At 42.3% G+C, this 23,389-nt stretch overlaps 1 protein-coding gene across 1 annotated transcript in view; it reads right to left on the reverse strand.

Moving 5' to 3' along the window:
- Positions 1-23,389, reverse strand: part of LOC117359964 (putative neutral ceramidase C) — a 185,863-nt gene that overhangs the window by 69,964 nt on the left and 92,510 nt on the right. Inside the window, 5 exon segments of the mRNA XM_033943469.1 lie at positions 3,369-3,455; positions 6,817-6,942; positions 9,980-10,100; positions 15,988-16,065; positions 19,059-19,186. Coding sequence (XP_033799360.1) covers positions 3,369-3,455; positions 6,817-6,942; positions 9,980-10,100; positions 15,988-16,065; positions 19,059-19,186 — 540 coding nt within the window.

A 23,389-nucleotide genomic window follows, 5' to 3' on the forward strand; every position in this document is an offset into this window, starting at 1 on the left:
AACAACTGGAGATCCAACATAAAACTCTACAAACAACAGATAAAAAACATTTTACTCATCCAAAATTAGCTCATCTAATACTAGCTCAAAAGGAGCTAATACAAAAGAACTGTTCAACATAGTTACAAATTTGCCACCACATGCCACACTCAACCCATGCATAATATCAAGCTACCCTCAGCAAATGATCTAGCACAACATTTCGATTCAAAAATTAAAAATCTAAGAAATAACCACTCGACATGATTTGGAGTTTCTTCCACAATTTCGAATGGAATAACTATATCAACTTATATAACGAATACTCTAAATCAGGGGTGCCCAACACGTCGATCGCGATCGACCAATAGCTCAGGAAGGCAACATGAGTCGATCGCGGAGCCCATCCCGGGCTCCGTGATAGACTCGTGTTGCCTTCCTGAGCTACGGGCGATCAGCCTTCCTCTCCAGTGTTCTCCCTAGGGCCTTTTAGCTGGGCTGTCCGCTCAGCTGTCATCTGCCGCTGCTGAACATTAAAAAAAAAACAAAAAACCGGCTTGGAGATTTCAGCCCGTAGCGAACTTATGCTCCGGGCTCTAACGTGTGCGTGCCAGCTTCTCTTCTCTTCCCTCCGAAACCGGAAGTTATGTCCGGGAGGGGGGGAGAAGGGAAGCCGGCACGCACATGTTGAGAGCCCTGAAGCAAGCGTTCGCTACGGGCTAATGCGGGAGACAGGTTAGTGAAGCATTTGTTCTTCTTCCTGCCGGGTCCTGCCTACTTTCTGTTTCCGCGAAGGCAGGACCCGGCAGCATTTCCCCCAATAGATTGATCACGATCTTGGGCTGATCAGCCTTCCTCTTCCCGACGGCTGAATTGACGTCGGGGAGAGGAATGCTGGTTGGCCGAAGCAGGGCCTGTTATTGGTGGCGTTTGGGTCCTGGTCCCCGATGGCAATGGCAGTGGCAGTGGCTTGGGGGAGGGCAGGGAGAAAGAAAGAAAAAGGGCAGGCAGGAAGACAGAAGGAAAGAAGAGAAACAGAAAAAAAAAGAAAGGGAGGCAGAGAGAAAGAAAGGGCAGGGAAGAGGAAGGAAAAGATGGGTGAAGGAATGAGGTCTGGAGGAGAGGAAGCATACAGGCTAAAAGAAGGGAAGAAAGATTGTATGCACAGTCAGAAGAAGAAAGTGCAACCAGAGACTCATGAAATCACCAGACAAGGTAGGAAAAATTATTTTATTTTAAATTTAGTGATCAAAATGTGTCTGAATTTATATCTGCTGTCTATATTTTACACTAAGGTCCCCTTTTACTAAACCGCAATAGAAGTTTTTAGCGCAGGGAGCCTATGAGTGTCGAGAGCAGCGCTGGGCATTCAGCGCAGCTCCCTGTGCTAAAAACTGCTATCGTGGTTTAGTAAAAAGGGAGGGGGGTATATTTGTCTATTTTTGTATGGTTGTTACTGAGGTGATAGTGCATAGAGTCATCTGCTTTGACCTCTTTGAAAAACCCTGGAATAGGAATGATAATTAACATTTTCTATGCGCACAGTGTGCTTTGTGTTTTTTTTTAAATTTTATTGTTGGTAGATCATTTTGACTTGGTCATTTAAAAAGTAGCTCGCAAGCCCAAAAAGTGTGGGTACCCCTACTCTAAATCATACTGTGTCCTGGACTCATGTCCCCCAGAAATTATGAAAACAGCTCCATTAGACTTTAAACTATCACTGTTGAATTATTTAACCAATAACCTAACCAATGGAAAATTCCTCATTAATAATGGTAATATCATAATAACCCCAATTCCAAAAAATCGTAAAGAATCATCAACATCAGTAACCAACTACAGACCAGTAGCATCCATTCCATTCATTGTGAAAATCACAGAAGGATTGGTACACACCCAACTGATGGACTATCTCGACCAATTCTCTCTTTTGCATGAAATTAATCTGGTTTTAGGCCTCTGTTTAGCACTGAGACAGTAATTGCGGCTATCCTGGATAATTTGAGCTACTTGTTTAGTAAAGGCCTCAATGCCCTGATCATGCAATTTGACATGAGCTCTGCCTTTGACTTGGTGGACCATGGGAAACTGTTACAATGCCTAGATGCAATTGGAATCAGAGGAGAGGTATTAAACTGGTTTCGAGGTTTCCTCATATCCCGCACCTACGAAGTCCATTTCAATTACGATCTCTCTGATACATGGAGCAATTCATCTGGCATGCCACAGGGGTCACCATTATCCCCTCTACTCTTTAATGTTTATATGTCCTCATTGGGTGCACAATTATCCCAGCTGGGGATAAAACTATTTAGCTACACTGATGACTTCACGATAATTATCCCATTCAATACCTCTGTCTCAGAAGTCACCCCCAAGGCAACAGAGGTACTAAATCGGATGGAGCAATGGATGACTGAGTGCAGACTAAAGCTAAACCCAGAGAAAACAAAATTTTTTATAGCATCGCCACACCTACTTGACACTAAAGCATCACTGTGCATCAATAACCTTAATCATCCCATTCAACCCACTATGAAGGTATTGGGAGTAACACTGGACCAGAGTCTGACCATGAAAGACCAGGTAGACTCCTTGATTAGAAAGATCTTTCTCACCCTCTGGAAGCTTTCGGTCCATCAGAGCTTACTACGATGTCTCATCATTTAGAATTCTGGTACAATCCCTGAGTCAACTCGATTATTGTAACATCGCCTACTTGACACTCTCCCAGAAAAATATGCGGCGATTGCAAGTGGTACAAAATGCAGTGGTTAGGCTACTTTGTGGACTGAAGAAATTTGATCATGTAACACCTTCCTATCGACTTCTACACTGGCTGCCGATGGAGGCAAGTGTGAAGTTCAAGTTTGGTTGTTTTTGCTTTAAGGTACTTTACGGCTTAGCCCCTAAATATATAACAGACCTTTTCTCTTTCACAACCAACAGACATAGGAGAAGTTCACATCCAAACTTTGTTTCTCCACTGGTTAGAGGTTGTAAATTTAAAAGTCATCACCAACATCTTTTTTCACATCAAGCAGCATTATGGGGTAAAGACCTGGAACAACTGCTCGTGCCTATTACTTATAGGGAATTCAGGAAACGCCTAAAAACACACCTGTTCCTGAAGTACTTAGGTAACTGACCTATACAATCTTAATCCTCAACAAATGATCTTTAGAACTGTTATTCACTAACTCTGAACTTTGTTTATTCCATTCAATCTGTAATACCTTTTAATCATTGTAAACCGCATAGAACTTCACGGTCCTGCGATATATAAAACTTATTATTTTTATTATTATTTCCTGCAAAAATACAAAAGTGCGTAAACTTTTCAAAGAACTCTCATATAAACAGAGCAGTTCCATAAATGAATCACTCACCTTTGCTTTGGAATAAATATTTTCTCCTATTATCCTTGTACTTTCAAAAATATCTTTTCCAGGACCCATAGCCATACACATTTTCGCCTGATGTGAAAATAAGAAACATCAATAATACTGCAGTGCATTACACAACACGTACTAATAATAGATATTAACAAATTTCAGCGCCTTCATTCAAAAACAGATAAAGAAAAATTATAGCAAAGCATCTATTTGATGCTTCAAGCATGGAAGAAGTATGGTTTTGGGCTTCCACTAATGAATGTCACTTACAGAATATAGGGGTCATTTTATTAAGGCATGTTACAGATTAACGTGCACTAAATGCTAAGGCTCCCATAGAATATAACGGGCACCTTAGCATTTAGTGTGCTAATCTTTAGCGTGTGCAAAATTAGTTAGCACGTCTTAATAAAAGGATCCCACAGTAAGTTAGGTGCACCCTTGTTGCATTTAAAGTATTTGCAGTTACAGTGGTGCCTCACACAACGAACTTAATTCGTTCCAGGAGCAAGTTTGTTATGCGAAAAGTTCGTTATGTGAAACGCATTTTCCCATAACAATACATGTTAAAAAAAATAATTCGTTCTGTAGCATAAAATATGCTAAGATGACATAAAAAAAGATAAATTTACCTTGTTAGAGCTGTTAGCATGATATAGAGGGGATATATGTGAAGGGGAGGGGAGACAGGGGTTTTGTTGATCCTTGCTGTGTATTATAATCACCCCCCACATACTCCCCAGTACCTTTTTTAATTCCTCCCATCTTTCCCAGCCAGTGGCGTACAGGCCAGAAGCGCAGAGATCAGGAGCAATTCCTCTGCACGCCTGTGTGGGCCCATGCCGATCTCCGAATGGCTGCAGTTAGTTCTTGTGAGTCCCGCGAGAGCTGACTGCAGCCATTCAGAGATCAGCGCAGGCCCAGGCGGCGGGGGGGAGGTTTAAAAATATGCGGTGGCGGCGGGGGGAGGTTTAAACATATGCGGTGGCGGCGGGGGGAGGTTTAAACATATGCGGTGGCGGCGGGGGGAGGTTTAAAAATATGCGGTGGCGGCGGGGGGAGGTTTAAAATATGTAGCGCCAGTTAAGCGATGCAGCTCGGGCGACTTCGTTGTGTGAAACGAAGTCCGTTGTACGGATCAAGACAAGAAGTTCGTTGTGTGCAGCGTTCGCTGTGCGAGGCGGCCGTTATGCGAGGCACCACTGTATATCAGATCTGTACTAACACAAATGTGAGGCATAATTACCCTAAGGAACAATTAGGGTTACTTTTACGAAGCCATGGTAGTGGCTTTAACGCGCACAACTTTTAATCACGCGCTACCCCCACACTAGCCGAAAAACTACCTCTTGCTCAAGAGTAGGCGGTAATGGCTAGCGCATCCGGCAGTTTAGCGCGCGCTATTACGTGCGTTAAACCGTTACCGTGGCTTCGTAAAAGGAGCCCTTAGTAGACAAGGAATGTCATGGGGGGGTGTTACTAAAATTAAAGTTTCTTGCAGGATTTTTAGAGAAATGACCACCTAATAATACAAGTCTGGCACAGATTTTTTTTTTAAATAATCTGTTTTATGTAGATAAACATGATTAGCACAAAATATTTCTCTAGTTTGGCAACTAGTAAATCACAGACTTTAGATCTGATTTGTCACAGTGCACTTTTTATTACATCTTTATTCATTTTTAACAATACAGAAGGCCTCTTACCCCCGCACCCATCTCTTCAAAAGAAGAATGCAACGACTGTGTTAATTTACATGTTAGGAGTTTACAACAAAGATAAATCACTATAGATTATACATTAGTCATTTGGCTAAAGTTGTCCAGTGGAGCCCAAACCCTCTTCAACTGCTGTACCAACAGTGTTTAAAAGCAGCCACCTCTTCATATTTACGCACAAGACGTACTCCAGCCCACCATGCATTGAAAGATAGTGCAACACTATTCTGACAAGATGTGCTGAAGTGCCAAACCCATAAGCCTAGTTTTCCCCTCTTGTACCAGAGAAGGCAAAGCTGCCGAACGTAGAATAATAATTTTATAAGCTAACTCTTTCTCAAGTTTTAATACAGTGCACTAAGGATTCCTGAGTAAATTACAAAAAGAAGATAATTCCTAAAAATAAATTATTCATATAAAATACCACTATAGTTAAGTATACAGTATACACTAATTATCCAACTTATCCGTTGGTCTGGCAAAGACCAATATCTACTTTCCTAAACTGTATAAGTGATCCAGTCTCCCCCTTTGTGGGTTTCCGAGCACAATAACCTTCTCCCTTCACAGGGCAGATGGATCTTTCTTTTCTTTGGCTCCGGCTAGTTACAGATGAGAGAACCAAGACTGCCAGAGCAGGATAGTCATAGAATGCGATGAATACTTTTTCCACTCAGCCAGGAATGTAAGAACTCTCCGGTGTGGGGGGGGGGGGTCATATGCACCACCATAAATATTATCTTCTTATGCCTGCAGCATTTGTTATCACTTTTGTGATGTCCTCTCTTTCTTCACAGACAGTCTGTACAGAAAGGCTTGGAGCTTAGCTATTCTGATGTGGCACTGAGTCCAATGTGTGAGACAATTGCAGATCCACTAATTCATATGTGCAACTCCTCTGAATACCTATCTGATGACAAACAGGACAGGGACAGCTTCTCTGACAAGCTGTGATTTTGGGTCCAAAAAATCATCCAGGATGGTCAGTGGTCCAGATTAGAGAATGACATGAGGAAAAAAATTTGTCCCCGTCTCCGCCCCAACTATGATCTAGAACAGGGGTCTCAAACTCCCTCCTTAAGGGCCGCAATCCAGTCGGGTTTTCAGGATTTCCCCAATGAATATGCATTGAAAGCAGTGCATGCACATAGATTTCATGCATATTCATTGGGGAAATCCTGAAAACCCGACTGGATTGCGGCCCTTAAGGAGGGACTTTGAGATCCCTGATCTAGAAGGTGGCACAGAACAAGCACAAACAGTGGTGTAGCGAGGGTGAAAGGCGCCCCTTCCCCACCCTGATTTCTCTCCCCCCCACTCCTTCCCTAATCCCACCTGCTATGCACCCCCTCTTTCCCTTCCCTTCACCTGTAGTTGAAGTTGTTGCTCGAATGGCACCCGGAAGCGACGTCAGCGGGAGAGCCAATGGGTTCTTGAGGAGCATGTTATTGACCACTCGGAACAACAACTTCAACTAGAGGTACGGGGGAAGGGAAGGTGGCACGCATGGTGAGGGGAGGAATGAGAAGGGGTGGAGAGGAGGAGGGGTGTCGGCGCCCCCACCAACATGGCACCCAGGGCGGACTTCCCTTCACTCCCCCCCCCTTAGTATGCCACTGAGCACAAATAATCTAAAGTCATTGGGTTTTTTTAATGTGGCAATTGGAAAATTTGACTCTACAGTAGTATTATCCAGATTTATATAAAACCGTACTAGAACTTACCCCTCCATCTGGGCAATAACTATGTGGATTATCACATGATTCTCCAGTGTTTATACAGTGTGGACCTTGGATATTTGGTGACACATCCCCAAGGTTCGATGAAGCAAAAGCAGCTACAAATGGCCCCTAAAATTTATAAAAATAATTTTTATTTTTATGCATTCTGAATAAAAGTATTTTATTCGTTAAACATTATTCCTCTAATTCTATAAGCTTGCACACCCTTATATATACAGTGGTACCTTGGATTACGAGCATAATCCGTTCCAGGAGCATGCTCGTAATCCAAAATGCTCGTTTATCAAAGAGAGTTTCCCCATAGAAAATAATGGAAACTCGCTTTGATACATTTCCCCCCCCCAATAACCGGCATAGCTCTCCCCCTCTCGCAAAGGCCCCCTCGCGCCAACCGGCACACCCCCCCCCACGTGAACCCCTCCCCGCCTGAACAACTTAAACTTACTCCCCCCCCCCGTCTAGCGCAGACACAGATCGTGTGCCTAGAAGATCTTCCGGCTTCCGCCTGCCTGCCTTGAGCATGCATCTGTGCATGCTCAAGGACTTCTAATTCTCCCTCTCGCCGAGCATCCGGTTGGAGCGAGGGGGCCTTTGCGAGCAGGGGGGGGCTTGCGGCCGCTATACTTATCACGACAGGAAGATTCCTTGTCACGATACGTATAGCGGCCGCGTCTACTTACAATGTAGGCCAGGCATCCCTCCTGCCAGTTGGGGGGGGGTCCTCTGTCCACTGCAGCCAGCTTAACTGATTGCAGCATGGGAATCCCCCCCCCCCCATTAGCTGAATTGGCAGGACTCCCCAAAACTGCAGCTTCAGGGAGCCCTGCCGGCTCAGCTGATCAGGTGGGGGAGTCACCTGCTGCATTCTAGCATTAAAGATAGGAGGTTGAAATGTAGGTCAGGGTTTTCCGGGCCTACATTTCAACCATCTATCTTGGCTGAATCAGGCGCGATTCTCTTGACTTGGGTGCCGGTTACAAAATCCGGGTGTTACTCCCTTCTATTTAGGTGGCATTAAGCGTTCCCCTGTTATGTTCATGATAACAAGTTAGTTCAGCAATAATATGCACATGCTAGCCGAGCAGTATGTCCCCCACTTAATCTCTGCCTCTGATGCCCCAACCAAAAAAATTAAAAGTTAAAAATTAATTATCACCAATTAGAAACATAGAAACATAGAAAATGCTGGCCTCGATCACCTGCAGTGGAAGTTCATTCCAATGATCAACCACCCTTTCGGTGAAGAAATACTTCTTGATGTCACCATGAAATTTCCCGCCCCTGATTTTCAGCGGATGCCCTCTTGTGGTCGTGGGACCTTTAAGAAAGAAGATATCTTCCACCTCGATACGGCCCGTGATATATTTAAACGTCTCAATCATGTCTCTTCTCTCTCTACATTCTTCGAGTGAGTATAGCTGCAATTTACTCAGCCTTTCCTCATATGGGAGATCCTTGAGTCCCGAGATCATCCTGGTGGCCATTCGTTGAACCAACTCAACTCTAAGCACATCTTTTTGGTAATATGGCCTCCAGAATTGTACACAATATTCCAGATGAGGTCTCACCATGGATCTGTACAATGGCATTATCACTTCGGGTTTCCGGCTGACAAAACTTCTGTGGATACAACCCATCATTTGTCTAACCTTGGAAGAAGCCTTCTCCACTTGATTGGCAGTTTTCATATCTTCACTAATGATCACTCCTAAATCTCGTTCCGCTGTAGTCCTAGCTAAGGTCTCACCATTTAGGGTGTAAGTTCTGCACGGATTTCTACTGCCAAGGTGCATGACCTTACATTTTTTAGCATTGAAGCTTAGCTGCCAAGTCGAGGACCAATTTCCAGTAAGAGTAAATCCCACGTCATACTGTCGGGCAAAGTGCTTTTACCTACTATGTTGCATAGTTTAGCGTCATCGGCGAATAACATTATTTTACCTTGAAGCCCCTGAGTCAGGTCGCCTATGAATATGTTAAAGAGGACTGGGCCCAAGACCGAGACCTGCGGCACTCCACTGGTCACTCTCGACGTTTCAGAGAGGGTACCGTTAACCACCACCCTCTGAAGTCTTCCACTTAGCCAGTCATTGACCCATGCAGTTAATGTTTCTCCTAATCCCATCGAATTAAGAACATAAGAAGTTGCCTCTGCTGGGTCAGACCAGGGGTCCATCGTGCCCAGTAGTCTGCTCCCGTGGCGGCCCATCAGGTCCATGACCTGTAAGTGATCCTTTGTCTAAAACCCTTTAGTCCCTATTTTTCTTCTATCTATACTCTTCCATGATCCTATCTCTACCTCTATCTATATCCCTCCAGCCCCGTATCCTTCAGGAACTTGTCCAATCCCTCTTTGAATCCCCTTAATGTACTCTGTCCTATCACACCCTCCGGAAGCGTATTCCAGGTGTCCACCACCCTCTGAGTGAAGAAAAATTTTCTAGCATCAACCTGCGGTGCGTAACGCTGTGAAAAGCTTTACTGATGTCCAAGTACACGACATCCATGGACTCCCCCATATCCAGCTTTCTTGTTACCCAGTCAAAGAAGCTGATTAGATTGGATTGGCAGGAACTTCCCTTTGTGAATCCATGTTGATGGGGATTCCGTATATTTTCCTCATTTAGGAACGTATCCAATTTCTGCTTAATTAGTGTTTCCATGAGTTTACTCACTATTGATGTGAGACTCACCGGTCTGTAATTTGCAGCCTCCATCCTGCAACCCATTTTGTGGAGTGGAATGACGTTATCTGTCTTCCAATCCAGCGGGACTCTTCCTTTACTCAGGGAAAGACTGAAGTGCACAAACATGACAAAACTAACGTGGAATGCTGCAGCATGTCATGCTTTAGGCCATTTTTGCTGTGCTAGACACTAGGCATTGCCTAGACACAGGCAATGCCTAATGCATCTTAGTAAAAGTGCCACTTAGTGAAGTGGCCCCCTGATGATTTGTTTTCAAGTAGGGACCTGTAACTACTAATGAGAATACAGTATTTCAGTATATCCCTATCCGTTACAATTAAAGGGCTACAGTCAATTAATAATTTTCTGGATGCTCATTGAAATTCAAGTCATTCTTATTTTTTGTTTGTTTGAACCTTCACCCTACTGCAAAGTCATCTAAAAATAAATCATCCGACCTGTCCCGGTAGTTGTCCTTTGTTCTGTTCTTGTTCAAATAGATATGATGCATAACCCATGTTGTCACTGCTTACAAGGTGGTTAGAGTTGTTCATGCTGACTGGGTGGACTGCAAACCAGCTGAAAAGAAAAAAAAAAAAAAAAGAGATAGATCTTGTGAGATAAATACATGTCTGCATGCAATTAAAGAGCAAGTCTGTAAGTCAGGCAATAACATTTACACTCCACTTTACATGCAAAACTGTTTAGACAACAACTGATTTCTTTAGCGCTACCAGACACATGCAGCACTGTACATTACGCATACAAGAGGAAGTCCCTGCCCGATAGAACTTACACTCTAATTATGGCAGACATTCAGGACAAAAGGGTGAATCTATATAGGAAGAAGTTGCATAGTGGTTAGAGCAACAGCCTCAGCACCCTGAGGTTGTGGGTTTAAATCTCACGCTGCTCCTTGTGACCCTGGGCAAATCACTCAATCCTCCATTGCCCCAGGTACATTGGATAGATTGCGAGCCCATCGAGACAGATAGGAAAAAATGCTTGAGTACCCGATTGTAAACCACTTAGATAACTTTGATAGGCGGTATATAAATACCTTAAATAAATAAATGCTGCTCAAGTAGGGAATTAGAAAGGAATTGATGAGACAGATAGGGGGGGGGGGACTATGGAGGGAATGACCGGCAGAAATGGGTGCTTTGCAAGTTAGGACCTACCGGTAAATGCAGCTTCAAAAAAGTGGGCTTTCAGTTTTATGTGCTAACATATATGAGCAATGTACTCCAATATTCTACCTAGCACTATTCTGTGAATACCCATTGAAGTTGCATAGAGTATATTTGAAAGAGAGGTGTACACATGGTCAGAGCTTGGGTGGGGCTTAGGCAGAGCTCCAACATATGCACCTAACTTACAGAATACATGGGGTCACTACCAAATTTAGACACTTACTCTTGCACCAACTAGATGTTTTGTGTGTATGCCTTCAAGTCAACCACCAACCCATGGCTGCATGCACAGTGAAGAATCTTCCCTATAATGTTTCAAGGCAGAGTACATGAGTGGTTTGCCATTGCCTTCTCCTGCGTAGTGTGTGGTTCCACTATGTTGCTGCTGCCCAACATAGGGCCCTGTAACTTATAGCACCTGGTATTCCCCAGTGGTCCCTCATCCAGGTACTAGCCAGGCCTGACCCTGCTTAGCTTCCGATAGCAAGAGCGGGCCTACCCAGGGCAGCCAGGCCGTAGGCAACTAGATGTTAGGCATGCCAATAAAAATATTAAATTCTTACTTTGCTAAATCTTCTTTCTTGTGGATGTGTCTAGTGGTCCTGAACTCTAGAGTTGTGCATCTGAACCAGCAAGTTGTTTGCAGAATGCTGTCAATCATCTTTTGAATTCCGCCTCCTTCCCAAGTTGCTGCTCCTGCTCCCCTTAGTTTGTACAAAAGCAATCATGTAACACTGTAATGAAAGATATAACCGGAAGGAGCGAAATGGAGGAAAATCCCCAACGCTACAATTTAGTTCTGCTCTGTAACAAACATTATCAATTAACATTATAACATTTGAGTAACTGCTCAAACCAGATACAAAAACATGTGCAACCAGCATTAATCTTATACAGAGCTTGTAGCCACTCGCATGTCCTGCTATCAAGCAGAGACTTAAATTTTAAAATCAGACTTTATGTTCTTTAGTGTTTTCCTTATATACCGTATATATATTTTCAGTTCATCTGAGAGACAGAGAATTCTTAAGACAAAAGGCAGGCAAAGCCCACTAACAGGATGGGCCTTCAGGACCACTAGACACATCTACAAGAAAGAAGATTATCGAGGTAAGAACCTAATCTTTCTTTCTAGTGCAATGTATCTAGTGGTCCTGAACACTAGGGATGTACCAAAGCAGACCCCGAAGTCTAGGGCAGACCCACTGAGCCTGCCTTCAAAATAGAGGACCCGAAAGCAGCATCTTTCCTGACTGTTATGTCTATCCTATAGAACCTGGGGGTACCGATGTTGGCGTTGTGCGCTCCAAGTAGCCCAAAATTCAGTGATCAGAACTCTGTTAAGTTGGGGGGGGATGAGAATATGTGATAGAATATTATGTGAGTTGTACTGGTTGAAGCTGATGGATAAGATACGCTTCAAGATATTATTAACTGTTTATATGTGCTTGCACAACTTGGCCCCTAAACATCTTGTTGAGAGCATTCTGCCACGTATTCTGTCTCGCACGCTTCGATCTGCAGAACAATTAGAGCTGCAAATCCCATCTGTAAAAGAGCTGAGGCTAACAAGTTCTAGGGATAGTATATTCCATTGTATAGGGCCTAGGGAATGGAACAATCTCCCTGAGTATATCCATCAGCAGCAGAATATACAGAACTTTAAAAGTTTGCCGAAACAACATCTTTTTTGCCAGATGAATTACAAGGTACGAGACTGTTATTTATGTAGAGGAGCTGATGACAGTAAGGTGCTGATTGCCTATGTATTTTATTGTTTGTATCTTTTGCTTTGTTTTGTAGGTATATTTATTGTTGCTCTTGTATGTATTCATGTACGTAATTTTATATTTTTGTATGTAAGTTTGTAACTATAAATAAATAAACCAAACCAAACCTAGTAAAGGTATGAAGGGTAGACCAAAATCAGAGCTCGTAAGGGCTCTCTGTATCATCCACAGCACACCAGTGCTAAAAGGACTTCCAGGACTTGGCACAGGCTGCTACTATCGACAGCTTCTTAGCTATAAACAGACAGCTTCTTAGCTATAAGTAGAATGGAGAAGACCACATCTGAGTAACCCATGCTCATCAGGCCCACCCACTGAAGAGCCATGCCATAAGCCCAAAATGTTCCAGATTCTCGTCTGCATATTTTCCACTCTGCTACATACATGGCTGAGAGAGCCAGCAAATGAGCTTCTGCCCACCGAAAGAGGAGTTGAGCTTCTAGGTGTAACCGGGTACTTCTGGTGCCTCTTTGTCTGTTAACATAGGCCACCATTGTCACATTGCCCGAGAAGACTCTGACTGCCTTGCCTTCCAGAGACTTCTCTGGTTCCTGAAGCACTAGTCAAATGGCACCGAGTTCTAGTTGATTTATGGACCACTTTTGCTGAGCCAGTGCCCAACGATCCTGAACTGGGTTTCTATTGCAATGACTCCCCCAACTGTAAAGGCTGGAATTGATCATTAGAATCTCCTAGGAGGAAATTCAAAAAGACATGCACCTTGAGAGGGCAGTCATCTGCAGCCAACACCGCAGACTGCTCTTCACTTCCAGTAACCAGGGAAGTGGTTGCTGAAGCAAGTCCACCTAAGGAGACCATCAAAAGTCCTGGAGAGGACTCATGTGTACTCTTGCCCAAGGAACTACCTCTATGGCTGCCGCCATCAACCCCAGACCTGCAGATAATGCCACAATGTGTGAGTCTGACTCTGTAGCAGATCTGAAATCTGCTCTGGAGATTTATTCTGCATGGCTCTGGAAGAAAAACCTGGCACAAGGCAGTATAGAATTAAATCCCAAGTACTTCAGGCACTGGGTCGGTTCTAGCTGACTCCTCTTGAAGTTTACGATCCATCCCAAGTCCTGGAGAAGTTGGACCACTCTCAAACTGCCAGATCACCTTCCTCCTTGCACTACTACTACTACCACCACCACCATCACCTTGGTAAAAGTGCAAGGTGCCATTGCAAGGCCGAAGGGGAGTGCCAAGAATTGGAAATGCTGCTCAGCACATGAAACCACAAATACCTCCTGTGGGTCAAAAAAACAGGAATGTGGAGATAGGGCTCTGTCAAATCGAGGAAGGCAAGAAACTCCCCTGGTGCCACTGCCACTATGATAAATCGAACAGTCTCCATGAAAAATGAGGCTCTTTTAAAGCAGCATTGTCCAACTTGAGGTCCAGAATTGGCCTCCAGTCGGCTGAGCCTTTCTTGGGCTCAATTAAGTATATGGAATATCTTCGAGCCTAATTCTTCATCCAGTACTGGCCTATGGCACAATCCAACAGCCTTTGTACCATTGCCTGGACTCTGAGGGCTCTCTCTAGCCAACTGGCCGTAGAATCTACAAAGAGATCTAGAAGGGAAGCAAAAACTCAATTTTGTAACCTTCTCAAATAACTTCTAGGACCCAGTGTTCTGCGCCTATCTGAGCCCAGATCAATCAAAAGGCCAACAGCCTGCCCCCTATCTGGGAGGGCTTGGCCCCTGTCCTTGGGTCATTGTGCTTTCATGGAAGTTGTGGAAAATGAGTGCAAGAAGCATGCTGTCTCCTGCCCTTGATGAACTTCTGCCACGACCTCTGAAAGGACTTCTGCGTCACTTGGCCTCCCACATCAGGATGGAATCTTCGAGAGCCTCAAAAACTCCCATGTCCCAGACCCCAAGCCATCCAGTGATGGTCCATAACACTGGCCATCAGGTCATCCAGATCCTTGCCAAATAGCATCTACTCTTGAAAGGGAAGCCTGCTCAGAGCGGCTTTAGAGGCTGAATCTCCTGCCCACTGCTGGGCAAAGATAGCATAGACCAGACATGGGCAACTCTGGTCCTCGAGGGCCAGAATCCAATCGGGTTTTCAGGATTTCCCTAATGAATATGCTTGAGATCTATTTGCATGCACTGCTTTCAATGCATATTCATTGGGGAAATCCTGAAAACCCGATTGGATTCCGGCCCTCGAGGACCGGAGTTGCCCATGTCTGGCATAGACTGACACCCTGCTCATAATATGATATCATACAAAAAATCCGCTATATAATTCACCCCAGATAGGAGCATTTGGAAATCTATATCATCCTCTGAGGCCAAGATTCAAGACAGACGGGTGTGGCAAGCATGTGCCACAAAGGAAGCCACAGCTGTCACCTTAATCCCTAAGGCCAAAGAATTCAAATTGCCTCTTGAGGACCACGCCCACTTTGTGGTCCTGAATATCCTTTTTTAACTACAAATTAGAGAGATAAATTTCTTAGTAATCTGTGACACTAATTGCTATATATTCTTGTAATCACAGCTACAGCGTCTTTGCAGTAGATAGGTTCAGACGGCCCGTCCACTTTGACTGCTCCTGTACTCAGCGAGCCTCCACTAGGTAATACTTGAACTTAAAAAGTTTATAGGAACTTGAATAAAGGGTTCTTTATGATTTTAATAGTGTTTAGATTTAGATTTAGATTGTAAAGTTATTATTATTTAATATGTTAAGTTGAGTTGATATACACTGTTTGTTTGATTTCTTCTTAGTGTCCCTCCCTGACGAAGAGACGAAATCCGGGTCGGAGGGACGGGAATTTAATCAGATAAGAAAAAATAATTAGTATTTTATTCAAGCACTTTTTTATTTTTATTTTTTATTGTTATTTCAATAAGTCACCAATGAGAGGCTACATTGTTAACTGCTCCCCAAAATAGATTAGTACCATAAGCTGGATGCACTTACCAGATAGGCTTTATACAGGCCTTAATATATAGGGAGGGCTGGGGACTTGTGAAGGCGATGATGGTCCCCTTGAAAACCTCATTGTAGTGACATCACTATTATATGGGTTTCTTGGTCTGAGCACTTCACAAATAATTTATAAAAATGTATTTTGTATAATTATAAAAGAAAAAATTTCTAATTGGATCATAGCTGTGATTACCTGAATATCCTTTAACATCACACCTGCTTCTCTAGGCAAGGAGGTTCATTTGGCGACCAGCGTCACAAGTAAATCCACCTTCGGCTGAACAAACAGCTGCAGGAAATCCAAAGCCATCAGGTAAACCTTGGCCATAGACTTAGCCTCACTTCATCCCAGGCTGCCTCACCCTGGTTAAACAGTGAAAGCTGCAAGTTTCATGTCTGGTGGGAGTGAGGGGTGAAGGCAGGGTACTCACTTCTGAGTATCATCTGCCAATGGTAGTCCTTCGCTTGTTAGGTAACTAAGGTAAGTCAGCCTACTTAGAGAAATAAAACATAAATTAGAATAAGGACTTACCAGATTGTTCCAAGTGGTTGATTGTTTATATCCACCATCTTCAATACCACCATTTCTTTATCTGTGTTTGATGGGTACCTGCACAGCGATAGAGGCAATATTAGCTAAGTTTTAATACCATGGCAATAAGTTTCCAACATGGAATTAATTAGGAAATGACAGGTTGTACAATTATCATATATTGTATATATACGAGCCTAATATCGAGCAGGATATCAAGGGAATAATTAGAAATGTTTAATCTTGATACTCAAATTATTTTACACACAGCAGCGCTATCCTCTGGATTCTATATAAGGTGCCTGGATTTTTACACACAAATTGAGTAATGAGCCCTTAATTACCAATATGCTTTCTGGGTAGGGGAACTTCAACTAGAAGTAAAAAAAAAAAAAAAAGAAGAAAAAAAATTCCTGGCAGTTGCCCAAGAGGCAGGTGGTCTGAGAATGCAGGTTTTTGTTACATTTCCTTGTAAATGTATAATGACTTCTTTAAATACTCTTATTCATTCGCTAGTCATTTCATGTCTAGACTATAGCAATGCATTATATAAAGGCATCACTAAGAAAGAAATAAAACGCCTCCAAATTATTCAAAATACTGCCATTAAAATCATTTCAAAAGCTCGAAAATTCGATCATGTCACACCACTTTTGATTAACGCCCATTGGCTTCCCATAGATCATCGAATTACTTATAAAATAATGTTGCTGATACATAAAACCATAGATTCCGGTCTACCTGATTTCATCAACAGGTTATTAATCCCCCACACCCCCCATCGCACATTACGTTCTTCTTATCAAAACCTGTTATCCATTCCCTCTTTAAGACACATTGGCACCATGCGTACTAATATCTTTTCTGCTAAGGCCCCTACCATCTGGAACTCAGCACCAAATTATATAAGAGAAAGTTCATCACTTGATAAATTTAAAAGTAGCTTGAAGGCCTTTCTTTTTAAAGACGCATTTGGAGTATAATAGGCCTTTTAAGGACTGTAATGGAACTTCGCTCCTTGCTTTTCTTATTCATTTTAATCTTTTCTACAAAGAGCTATATTATTTATTTTTTGTTCCCTCCTTTTTGTTTTGAGCCTTCTCCCTCTCTTTTTCATTACACAAATGTATTTCTACCCTTTTTCATTTTGTTTCGGTAAGTTAATGTTCGTCTATGTGTTTGACTGTTTTAATAATTATAATTTTTTTTTAATGTATGCCTTTCTACTCTTAGTTTTTATATATTATGTAAAACCGCTTTGAATTTTGATAAGGCGGTATATCAAATTTTTAAATAAACCTGAAACCACATAGATATGTTTTCTTTGATGCGTTACAATTTCAAGATTTTGTTGAAAATAAGAAGAGATCTCCCAGTGTCAGAGAGACTAATTTGGGTCACGTGGGAAGGGAATTCTGGTTGTTGAAGTATAGCTCTGAATAGGTGTAATGGTGAACACAACAAAGAGGCAAGAGAAATATCTATACCAGTGGCCTCAAACTCGCGGCTCGGGGACCACATGTGGCCTGCCACGTACTATTTTGAGGCCCTTGGTATGTTTATCATAATCACAAAAGTAAAATAACAGTTTTTGATCATATGTCTCTTTAGCTATAAATTACAATATTATTATTAAGACTTAGCCAAAAGGAAAGATTTATAAACTATAAAGAGTTTTACCTCATACAAAATTGTAATTTCTTTAATAAGACATTAACTATTTTTTGAGGCCCTCCAAGTACCTACAAATCCAAAAATGTAGCCCTGCAAAGGGTTTAGTTTGAGACCACTGGTCTATACCAACCATTAGTCTCATTTATTTAAAACAACATATATAAGGTGTAAAAGTCCTAGGTCTTTATAAAGATCATATGACGTCCCAGATGAAAAGAATCTTTTTTAAAACGCCAACACACTTTCATTTTAGAAAAAGAGAAGACTACGAACACGTCCCCTGAGGAATGCAATTTTGTTTGCCAAAACCTGGATCCTGGTTGGGACTTTCCTAGGATTCTTTTCATCTGGGACTTCATATAGTCATTATAAAGACCTAGGACTTTTACACCTTATATATGCTGTTTTAAATAAATGAGATTAACGGTTGCTATAGACATCTCTCTTGCCTCTTTGTTGAGTTCTTTATGCTTTTATCGAGGCTAGCTTGCCTTTTTTTCCCCTGCTCTAGGTGTAATGGTGAACCAGATTTTTTCCTTAGGTGCAGAGGTTTCCTCATTTTCCTAGTTTATCTCCTACTTTCTTTTTCTTGTGCTGAAAGGAATTGTTTTACCATAAGTTGTATTATTATTTTTCCTTTGCTATTCAAATTGTTTGTGATTTGCTGTAATTTTGAAAATCAAATAAATAATTTAAAAAAATAAAAAAGGCATCCTGTCAATTAATCAACTTCTCTAGATATCAGTCTACTATGACTAATCAATTCTATAGCGCTGCTAGACATACAAAGTGCTGTACATCAAAACACAGAAGAGACAGTCTTTGCTCATAAGAGCTTACAATCTGGTCCAGTGGTTCCCAACCCTATCCTGGAGGACCACCAGCCAGTTGGGTTTTTGGGATAACCCCAATGAATATGAATGAGAGAGATTTGCATATAATGGAGATGACAGGCATTCAAATCTGCTCCATGCATATTCATTAGGGCTATCTTGAAAACCTAACTGGCTGGTGGTCCTCCAGGACAAGGTTGGGAACCACTGATCTAGTCAAGACAGGAGGGTACATCAATACACTGTGCTCAGGTGGGGGAATTACAGAAGGAATGGCAAGATCAGTATTGGTGCTTAGAAGGCAGGTTGGAGTTTGGAATTGAAAGCCTCTTCAAAGTAGGATAAAAATTTGTATTGAAAAACCTTGCACTGTAACTATGGCAAATTGCAATCCGTAAACTGTATATTTTATATGTTAGTCTGTAACCCATTCTGAGCTCTTTGGGGATGATGGGATAGAAAACGGCAGTAAATAAATAAATATGTATCTTTGCAATATGTACATAAACATCATTTGTGCTAAAACCACAGATCAACCACAGTCATTTTCTCATTATTCCCCACCTGTGTCTCTCAGGTTCTGGATTCTGTAGATAAGAGAAGGGACTTCTGTTGATTTGACTGTTTTCCACATCACCTTTATTGACTAAGATTCTTCCGCTTTTCATATTTTGGTGAGCTAGATCAACACTCTGAAAATCATAAAACAGAGAAAATTAAAAAGGAGTTCTTTCTCTTCAGTAGGATGAGTTTCCTACCCTTGTTATAGCCCTTTTTACCACTAAACAGGATTACTGCAATATACTTTACTCTGACATTTCTAAAGGATTGACAAGATTACAAACCCTACAAAACTGCACAATATGTTTGCTTTGTTGGCTTCCCTCACCCAGCTCTTCTCAACGGCATGGTCCAGCTTTCGCAGAACCCTCAACAGGATACTACTAAGGGCTCCTTTTACTAAGGTACGCTAGCATTTTTAGCTCATGCAGGATTTTAGCACATGCTAAACCCACGCTACGCTTCTAGAAGCAACGCCAGCTCAATGCTGGCGTTAAGGTCTAGCGCGCGGCAATTTAGCATGCGCTATTCTGCGCGTTAAGGCCCTAGCGCACCTTTGTAAAAGGAGCCCTAAATCTTCCATCCACAAAACATCTTCAATACAAACGGGTTTTCCACTCCATGCTTACCTTTCTAGGAGTAAAAACCTGGAATGACCTCACAGAAACGACCAGAATAGAACCAAGCTACACCATCTTCCAGAAGAAACTGAAAACCCATCTTTTCGACACAATCTCCTCTCTCCTTACTTCCCCCTCTTCTTCTACCCCTCCAGTCTTCCCCCCTCCTCTCCCTCCCCCTCTTTTCCTACTCCTTCCTCTCTTGATGCCACCTTGAGCCTGAATAGGTATGCGCGACGCACAAATAGAAGATTAGATTAGATTAAACAGATTCACTAATATATCACCATTACTTTAAAAAAAAACAACAAATCCCATCACTGGCTTCCAATAGAAGAACAAATTACATTTAAAATTCTCTTTCAAAGACATTTGATATAGGTTACCAGAATAATTTCACCAGTTAACTGTTTTGTATACTTCATCTCATACTCTTCATTCAATAACAGACCATAGACTGGTTCTACCAACTCCCCCACCATCTTGCACTTTTAGAATCCACCAGACATTCTGCATTCTTTTTCACAGCCCCAAAAATTTGGAATTCACTTCCACAATATATACGTAGTGAATCCCAAAGAAGTTCAAATCCGCTCTCAAAAGCCGGCTATTTAACCTGGCATTTCCAGAATGATGAGACAGCACCTTGGTCTTTGGCTATCTATGTCATTCCCAACTTCTTCTGTCTCCTCTTCCTTCAACCCTCTGGATTAGTCCTTGACTTAAGAGGATCCTAAAATGATTGACTGTCCTATCTAATAAACTGGGGTTTCTATTTATTTTTGTTCATTTTTAGATTGTACACTGCCTTGCTATGTTTCGCACAGTTTATGGTAGTATAGAAAGTCACAAGTAAATAAATACATAAAAAATTAATGAATTCTTTGACATTACAAATTTAGAGGGCAATTCGATAGCACTGTGCCTGAGGATCACTATAGCCTAGATTCACTAACCTCATGTATCTGATCCGTGGGCGATCCGATCCATAACCAGCTAACACATTTTGCTAACTTGTTAATGCAGACACAGGAGCACTTAGCATCTCCGAAATAGGAGGTACTAAGGAGTCCTTTTACTGACCTCCAGTAAGAGCTAGCGCACGTTTATCACAACCTAAAAGGCCTTACCAAGGGATACACTTAAGTGTCCTGTGGTAATTGCCGAATCTGCACACATAACTTACTTGCTAAAAAAAATTTACAATTTTTGGATTGAGGGTTGTGTTTAGGCATGAATCAGCTAGCACATTAACATTACCACAATTTAGTGTGCTGGATCATTACGGGTTTGCTGGGTTTTATCGGAATGCTATTAGTAACCTATACAGGGAGCCTAGGGCGTGAGTGGCTGTTAACGGGATTTAGTCAGATTTCTTCTCCATTTGTCGCGGCACTAGGCAGGGGTGTCCTCTCTCGCCCTTACTCTTTGCATTCACACTAGATCCTTTGCTGCAAGAGATCCTTTCTAACCCTGAGATAGTTGGTGTTACTTAAGGGGACTGCACCTTTAAAATTGCAGCATTTGCTGATGATATTTTGGTGCATGTTGTTCAACCCCAATCATCTTTGCATGCGTTATTAGAAAGTTTTCATGAATATGGGGATTTTTCCGGGTTCAAATTAAATTTGGACAAATCAGAAGCCCTAGCTACCACGGATGGCTTACAGGTTAACTGGTGGGGGAATTTTCCATTACACTGAGTGACAGGCCATTTTAAATATCTGGGTATCAATTTACCGGCGGGTGCTCGACATCTTTACTGGGTGAATATCCCCTCTTTGCTACAACATACTAAACAACACTTGGCTAGATGGCAGCCACTTCCCTTATCCTTGGGGGAGGGGAGGGGAATTGCTCTATTTCGTATGACCTTATTCCTGAAGTGGCTCTATACTTTTCAGCAGCTCCCTCATTGGTTGATAGGGAGAGATTGGAGGAATCTGCGTCAGGAGCTTACTAAATTTTATTGGGTGGGGAAAAAACCTAAAATGCCCTTTGATTGGCTGTTGGGCTCTAGGAGTGGAGAGGGTACGGGGCTTCCTGACTTGAGAGTGTATAATTGGGCTTGTCTGCTTCATCACTTACGAGACTGGGTGTTGGCAGAAGCATATTTTACTCTTTTGCCTTTTTGAACAGAGATTTTTTCATACCCTTCATTTGACTTACTTGCTCCAGGCGCCCTCTTAAGTTGCCGACACTTGCTCGCACTAGCCCATTGATGCTTCCTTTACAATTGCTTTGGAGACGGCTGATGAAACTTTTAAGATATCAATCTCATATTACGGATCTGTTGCCCCTACAAGGGAATTTAGAATTTCTTCTGGGCTTGACATTGGGGGTGTTTTGGAGTTGCGGAACCCAGGGTGTCCAGTTCTTAGCCCAAGTTGTGAATGAGGGGGGTTCCATTCTACCCTATCCGGACCTCATGCACAATCTAATGGTGGGACCCGGGGACTATTATGGTTATCTTCAATTAACACATTATATTAGGGAATTACAGGGGAAAGGGATTTCCCTGGGGTTTAAGCATTTGAATGATTTGTTTACTACAACAGGGGAGGATCCTCCCTCGATCTCTTCTTTACATAAACTCCTCTGGTCTCTATTGCCACCTAGGTCTTATGCCGTGGAGTGTGGAACTTGGGGTACCTGTCAGGGATCTGGATTTTCGTCAGGCGGTGACTACAATACCAAAAGTTATTTCTGGATCTGGGTGGAGGGAATGTACCTATAGAATTCTACATAGGGCGTATTTTACTCAGGTGCAGGCCTTCCATTCCAGCTTGATTGTCTTCTTCTCTTTGTTCTAAATGTACACAGGGTGTTAATAATTTTTCTCATACCTTATGGGAGTGCTCCAAGATCAAGCTTTTTTGGACACACCTGCTGGGTTATTTGGGGAAGCTTTGGGGTGTCACAGTGTCTTTATTACCTTTTGGTGTCTTGTTCGGCAAAGCGGCTTCTTGTGGGGTTTTTGGGAAAGGGCGCACTTTATTGTTTCAGAAGGCCTGTATGGTAGGCCATAAATGTATTATGCAATGCTGGCTATAGGACTCTCCACCAGGCTATTGGCAATAGAGGAATCAGTTTCATCGGTTACTGCTGTTTGAGGTGGTGGAAGAAGGCTTGTTTTAATCATTTGGGACCCCTATCTCCAAGATTTGTCACCTAGGGCCAGAGGCTTAATCATTAATGATCTATCCTAGTGGGGTGATCCTGTCATTCCTGTGTGTTTCCAGTATTTTGGGGTTGGGTCTAGGAGGGAAGATTTGGGGGGTGGGGGGGATGTTAGGAGAAGGGATTTTAGTAAGGCTGATTGTTGGGAAGTTCTTGATTACTAGTGAAGGGGTCTGGGATATTATGGCTCTTCTTGCTGTCTTTCCTCCTATCCTTTGTTGTTCATTGGGAGACCCCAGGGGATGGGATGGAACCTTTAGGGGGGGGGTTGCTTTGTGTTGGATATTTTGTTCTTCCTATCAGATTGAAAAGTATTGATGATGGAGTTTGTACATTCATGTGTGGTGTTACTCTCGTTGTGTTTTTATTTTGTACAAAGTTTGCTTTTCTTATTGGAGTGTACCTGTGGTCTCTTTCATCAATAAAAAAAATTGTTTTACTCATAACATTACCACAAACTAAGAGCCCCTTTTACAAAGCTATGGTAGCAATTCCCTTCTGGCAAATGCAACAAGCCCATTCAATTCCTGCATT

The sequence above is a fragment of the Geotrypetes seraphini genome, chromosome 4, assembly GCF_902459505.1.
Source record: "Geotrypetes seraphini chromosome 4, aGeoSer1.1, whole genome shotgun sequence".
Taxonomy (NCBI): domain Eukaryota; kingdom Metazoa; phylum Chordata; class Amphibia; order Gymnophiona; family Dermophiidae; genus Geotrypetes; species Geotrypetes seraphini.